The sequence below is a fragment of the Aristolochia californica genome, unplaced genomic scaffold (assembly GCF_029961685.1).
Source record: "Aristolochia californica isolate CCGP_79_NKW_82.1479 unplaced genomic scaffold, dmAriCali1.0.hap1 SCAF_15, whole genome shotgun sequence".
Classification (NCBI taxonomy): domain Eukaryota; kingdom Viridiplantae; phylum Streptophyta; class Magnoliopsida; order Piperales; family Aristolochiaceae; genus Aristolochia; species Aristolochia californica.
The window spans coordinates 5254159-5261388 of NW_027181826.1; the positions used below are offsets into that span (position 1 = coordinate 5254159).

The following is a 7230-nucleotide window of genomic DNA, read 5'->3' on the forward strand; positions in this document are numbered from 1 at the left end:
ATGTTGATGATATTATTATAACTGATAGTGATCCCGAGGGCATCCAAAAGACAAAAGAAAGGATATGTACTGAATTCAACACAAATGATCTCGGACTGCTCAAATATTTTTTGGGTATTGAAGTTCTACAATCCAGACATGGAATTATATTATCTTAAGGAAGTATGTCCTTGACCTAATGGAGGAGACCAAAATGCTGGGATGTAGACTAGCAGAAAATCCTATGGACTCGAATACAAAATTATGTACAGGTACTGCAGAAGAAGTAGATGTCGAAAAGTATCAAAGATTGGTGGGAAGGCTTATTTATCTCTGCATAACGAGGTCACATATTTCATATGCAGTCAGTGTGGTAAGTCAATATATGCACAAACTGCAACTCAGTCATTGGCAAAAACTAGAACAGATATTACGATATTTGAAAGGAGCACCAGGAAGAGGGCTCCTCTATAAAAATCATGGACACTTCAACATCGAAGGATTCTCAGATGCAGACTGGGCCGGATCCCTGGATGACAAAAAATCTACTTCGAGATATTGTACGATGGTTGGAGGAAACTTGGTTACATGGAGGAGCAAGAAACATAATGTCGTTGCAAGGTCTAGTGCAGAAGCAGAGTACAGAGCCATGGCACACACAGTCAGTGAACTCCTATGGATCAGATCTCTCCTAACTGAACTGGGTTTTTACAAAGAAGCTCCGATGAATCTATATTGCGACAATCAGGCTGCAATTCACATCACATAAAATCCAATTTTCCATGAGAGAACAAAGCATATAGAAATAGACCGCCACTTCATACGAGAAAAATTCACTGCCGGCATCTTATCTCTCCAGCATGTATCTTCACAGAACCAGGTTGCAGACATTCTCACCAAACTAGTCACTCACAAAATTTTGTCCAACATTTGCAGCAAGCTGGACATCTACGATGTTTTCTCACACCCAGCTTGAGGAGAAGTGTTACAATGTGGGACCCACCATGGCCCCACAAGCTGGTGGGACCCACCATGAGCTCGAGAGGTGTCAACAATAGTCCTCATACAAAGTGGCTCTAGCTAAGAGATAAGGAACATGTGCTGGAATTAAATAGAAGATTTGAAGATCAAGTGGGACCCACAAAAATACCATGAACTGGAGGATCATGTGGGACCCACAAGATAAGACCAAGAGTTGGCTCTCTAGCTTGATTCACGTCCTTAAAGAAGATGTTTGTAGTTGATTTAAATTAGTTTCTTAAATAGATAATGTAATCTTTTCATGATGGGCTTATCTTGGAAAGTTCTAGTTGGAATGTAATTAGGAGTCCTAAAATTACTTGTACATGGACTCTATCACCTCCTCAACTATAAATAGAGGTGATTATAACTCGGAATTCATCAAGTAAGCTTTTTATTTTTTTCTTCTCTCTCGTGTGAAGTGTTCTCTCTCTACTCTCTTTTATTTTCCTTCTCTTCTCTCTCTACTCGAGAGCTCTTATCTTTTTCCGTTTTTTCTCTCTCTCCCCTTGCTCGAGATATTATTCATGGGATCCTAAATTCAACACATTCCTGTATGGTTATGTTCATCCAGTCAGCAATACCATTTTGCCTTGGTTGTCTGGGTATAATAAGCAATCTTTGTATTCCAAGGTTGTCATAATAGGATTGAAATTCTCTTTCACAGTACTAACCACCATTATTAGGTTTCTGGCACTTTAAACTTCAGTCCTATCTCATTCTCAACAAGAGTTTTCCATTTGTTAAATAAAGAAAATACATTAGATTTATCTTTACAAAAATAAACTCATAACTTTCGTGTAGCATCATTAATAAAAGTAACATAATAATATGCACCTCATAGAGAAGAAACTTTGGATGGTGCACAAACATCAGTATGAACCAATTCAAGGCATTCCGATTTTCTGGTTGGGGCCGTCTTTGAAAATGTCACATTTTTCTATTTTTCCAATACAGTCTTCCCAGAACTCCAAATTGACATTCTTCAAGCCCAATAGCTTCCCCTTTGTCTGTAACACCTTCATACCCTTCACTAACATATGACCAAGGTGTTTATACCGCATCTGTGCATCTACTCCATTTGATGCTATTGAGATAGAACTTCTATTGCAATTGGCCAACATGTACAAATTACCAATTTTCTTCCCCTTAGATACAACCATAACTCCTTTGCTCATGTTCCAGCTATCACCCAAAAATTGTCCTGCTATACCGCTCATAGCCAATTGGCCAACAAATATAATGTTTTAGTTAGATGAGGTATGTGTTTGACATCTTTCAACATGAACATTGAACCATTCTCTTGCAATAGTCTAATATCACCCTTGCTAATAATTTCACATGCCATGTCATTCCCCAAATAAACTCTACCCAGATCCCTAGAAACCTAGTTTTCAAACTGATCCTTTCAAGTTATAGTATGAAACAAACCACTACTATCTACAATCCAAGAATCACATTTATTGTCTAATGACAAAATCATGCATTCCTCACTATCGATAACATTAACAGTGTCATTATTCTTTTTACCCCCTTGATTTTTACAGTCACGTTTGATGTGACCCTTTTGTCCACAGTTATAACATATAATGTTTATTTTCCCCTCCCTTAGACTTGGAACGTCCATTTTGGGGGCTCCCCTCTATTTCCAAATTTACCCTGTTGTGACCCTCGACCCTAGCATCCAAAGCTAGAGCTGAACCTAATGAGGATGCATTGCTTTTGTGCCGAGTTTCCTCAACCAACAACAAACAACATACCTCCTTCCATACAAACATCCCTATTGAGTGTGAGCTATGTATCGCTATCTTAAAAGATTCCCATTCAAACGGGAGTGACTTCAACAAGGTAATTGATTGAGTATCTTTATTGAATTTAACGTCCACAACCTTTAATTGATTCAGTAAATTATAGAAGGAATTCATGTGGGTAGACACACTATCATGTTCTCCCATCTTTAAATAAAAAATTGAGTGACAAGATTTACCGTATTTTTGGAAGAGGGGTTTGTATACCTCAACTCTAACTGATCGAAGCACTCCTTCGTAGTCTTTGCTTTCGTGATGTTTGAAGCGCTTGATGAGGAGATAGAAGTCGAACTGCCCCTTAATTCCTTCCTATCCAGATGCTTCCAATTTACATCTGACATTTCCTTTGGTTGCTCACCAAAAATAGGAAAGTGCAAATCCTTCTAGTAAAGGTAATATGCATTTGCCAAAATTCATTATTTTGGCTAGTAATCTTTTCAATTTTGAATCTTCTTTCATCTGACATGTCATCGATGACAAATTTTGGTGTCGTTCCGATTTCCAGTGACGGAACCGATGACCTCCTAGAGTCTCAACGACGTGCACAAAACCCGGTGATACACCTCTTAGCTCCTCTCCTGTCACATATGATCACATCCACGGTGTAGAACCCTTCTTCGATACTAATAGTTGGGGATCGAACCGACTACTAGAACATATGCAATCAACCTGCAACAAAATAGCGGATCTTGCACTATGTAAGATCGTAATGTAAAGTTTAAAAGAAACAAAAAAAAATATTTTTATATGGTTTAACAATGTGCCTACTTCACGGGATCACACTGGCTTCACTATCACTTAAGTGATTAAATGATGCATCAATCATGATAGAATGACCAGAGGCATTCCTCTTTAAATAGCCTTAAGTGTTATATTCAGTGTGAGATGATACTCAATTAAATGACTTCCCAGTTAAGACTCTTCCCATAATAGAACTACTGCCCAATTACAATTCTTTCCCACACTGGGATGTTTTCCTTAAAAAGCTATAGTACCCTTTTTCAAGCAATTTTAACCTTAAATTTTATAGTTTTATAATTAAAATTGTTTGAAAAAGGGTACTATAGTTTTTTAGTTAAAATTGCTTGAAAAACCTTTTTTTTTTTATATATTTGATGGTAAGCCACTCGATGGAAAACCATAGGCTCTCCGTTATACTTTTCCATCAAAAGATGAGTGCTGGGTGTTTACAACTGTCCACTTCTTCCTACTTAGGAGACAAATTCTCTTTGTACCAAGAAGTCTCCACATGCATTGGGGAACCAACTAGAATTTCCGCAACCAAAGCTGCTTGGAAGAGAGCAGAAAAGGTACCGAATTCTCCCCAACCAAAGCCCAAAAATTCATTCATTGGAAGGAACTTTGGCATCCAATGTCTCCTAAAAAGAGTTTCGCACGGCTTGGGCGATTGTGACCTTCTGGGTCATCAATTAATATGTCTGATTCCTTCGAGATATCCAGAACTGAATATCGTAAAGCTGTATGAATTCACGCTGTTGGAACAAAGCAAAAAAAGGGTTTCATTCAAGGAGCAAGTTTTATTGGTTGTGCTCATTGTACACAAGAACCGTTTCTGAGCTGAGAGCTTAATGGGTCTCTTTGTCATGTGGGTTCTGTATCAACATCCTGGGGGAACCAGATCCATAAGCAACAAGGAGTGACAAAGACGTTCAGTGTTTACATTATTCTTACACAAAACAGTGTCCCAGCACAAAGAAACTCCCAAGAATGTGTCAAAAGCAGCTTAACAGAGCCTCCACTTTGGAGATTCGTGGGTCTTATTTCCTTTTCCATTCTCTGTTCTTTAACTAAAAAACTAGGTACCCTGTAATTGATAAAGCAAAATGGCATATGAGAAGGAAAAGGTACTTTGATCTGGTAGGGTTCCCACTTCGACATTGGTCTGATCACTCTGGTCATCTATGACATTCAGTGGTTAGAATTGACGAAGACACGATCAAGATAAAAAACTTTAAAAAAGAAAATCTTATCTTCAGCAACCACAAGAAGCTGATATGGGTGTCAGCCAGTCCCAGTGGGAGTTTTAACTTAAAAACGAGAAATAAAGAAAAGAAAAACATATAAAAAGAAGAAGGGCTGAAGCTTTTGACCACATCAATCAAACACCACAAGAATTTTATCTCTCAGAGACTTAGCATCAAAGATTTGAATTATTCCAATTGGAGACAACAAAAACTAGTCCATTGTTGGGAACTGAGCTCCCTCTTGTCTTCTTCTTGGATTTATAACAGCCAGATTCTCAGAATAAGTACAAGTGGTTACAAATGCTCTTCCATTGTACATACACATTGCCCACTACTGCAGGATGGGCAGAAAAGACACAAGAAGCTCCACACATAGATATTGTTCATCTGCTCTTCATATTAAACTATAACACAAGTGAAAAACAATTCAAAAAGAAAAAAAAATAGAGCACCCACAGACACCTACCTTTTATCTCCATTATTGGTATTTCACAGTGGAACCCTAATTCACAACAATGTAAATTTCATAAAGAAGCATCTCCACTTCTCTTACCTGCAAAGAAGAAGCTTAGCATTCACAGATTCATTACAAGAAAAAGGGGGAAATTCCCCTTTCTGCTGACATATCTGAATATGTCCCTTCTGGTTCTTTCCTTTCTTCCACCTAATCCAGAAAGCAAGTTACCCAAGTTGTTTACTATTGAATGGAACAGAAAAGGAGACAGTCCACTGCAGTTTAAACTTAGTTACAATTTTAAACCTTTTGATTGTTGAAGGTATGGAAGGAGCCACGTAAAGTTGGTGACACTTTAATGGAGAAAAAGATGTGAAATATAGGATCCAAAGCCTGACAGGATGAACAGTGAAGATGACACAAGCATTGCCCCTCGAATACCAGGCATTGTTTTGCGGGACCCTTTCTAGATAGACAAGGAGATAGAAAACAAACTCCACTTCCATCTCTCTTCTGATACCTCTCCCACCCCCAATTTATTCTGTCTTCTCCATGGGCTCTCTTCCCCATTATAAGGCCGACCCCTTCCCCCATGTGAGCCTCTACCACAAAACAGTTCTTTGCTTCCGCTCTACTGTGATCATTTAAGGAACTCTGAGATGACAAATTTCGAATTGGAAGAATATGAATCAAGGGAGGAGCTACCAAGCAATAACAAGGCCAACGGATCAAAAACCATCTACGAGGAGGAGGGTTTCCAGGAGGAGGAAGGTGAAGGTAACTCCGAAGCCTGGCTGAACCTCAGCCTCGGAAGAAACGAGCCCGTTCAAGCTGGGATTTCTGATTCACATACGAAGCCCACTTCCAGTAAGGTCTTCTCCTGCAATTTCTGCATGAGGAAGTTCTTCAGTTCCCAAGCATTGGGCGGGCATCAGAACGCCCATAAAAGGGAGAGAGGCATCGCGAGGAGGTCTCAGTCGCACAGGATGATGATGCTTGAAATGGGCTCGATCAACGTGCCTCTGATCCGTTCCTTGAGGGTTCAGCCACACTCTCTGGTACATAAGCCGCGGAAAGCAGATACGGGAACGCGGATGGTAGCAAGATTTGACAATCCCACTAACGGATTTGGGATGGCCTGGACGCCGTTCATGCTTGAAGAGGTCAGGGATATGATGTGGCCCGGAAGCTTTCATGTGGAACTGTCGACCCCTGAGCAGGAGTTGGCTAAACTTGACTTGAATCTCCGACTTTGATGCTTGAATAATCATTCCATACAGTTACTATCTGCCCATTTGTCTCTCGCTTGCTCTCCTCTTCTTCCATTCTCTTTTCTTCTGCTTCTCTGTTTCTTTCAGACGTATAATTCCATAAACAGTAGAAGCTAACTGATTCAGAGAAATCGAAGAAAAGTTACGAGAGGTTGAAAATCGGGACTAATTTTCACAACGGAATTACAACGAACTACACCCAATTGTTTTCTTTTTCTTTTTCTTGTGATGATTATAATCCAATTAAACATGACAAATCAGCCGTACTGGACGAGACAGGATCACTTACAGACGGTCGGAGAGGGATAACGTCCCTACTAAAAATTCCAACCGCGTTATGAAGTGAAACCCTTACGAGAAGGATAACGTCCAAACGTTAGACGGCCATGTGGATTCAATCTGGTAATTCTAGTAATGAAACACATCACACAGGGCGGGAAAAAAGCTTTTCCTAGCCTGAGGGTCCTGATTCCTGTGAAGACAATAAACAGGAGGGAAAGGAGCCCTTTAAGACTTCTTCCTAGGAAGCAAAATTTTTCTACATGACCTTTGATGTGTAAGATATTCTTTGACACAGTTCAAAATTTTAAAGTAAAAATCATATGTTGATAGCTATGGTATCGTTTATGCTCCTTGTACATTTTTTGACAAGTAAAATAATTTGATACAACATCATCATCAAACTTATTCAAAATTGCAAAATTACATATGAG

At 39.3% G+C, this 7230-nt stretch overlaps 1 protein-coding gene across 1 annotated transcript; it reads left to right on the forward strand.

Annotated features, from left to right (window-relative positions):
• Positions 1-5664: 5664 nt before the first annotated feature.
• LOC137952288 (zinc finger protein 4-like) lies at positions 5665-6713 on the forward strand. Its single transcript, XM_068799408.1, has one exon. The coding sequence runs from the start codon at positions 5906-5908 to the stop codon at positions 6500-6502; it is 597 nt and encodes a 198-aa protein (XP_068655509.1). The 5' UTR covers positions 5665-5905; the 3' UTR covers positions 6503-6713.
• The last annotated feature ends 517 nt before the right edge of the window (positions 6714-7230 follow it).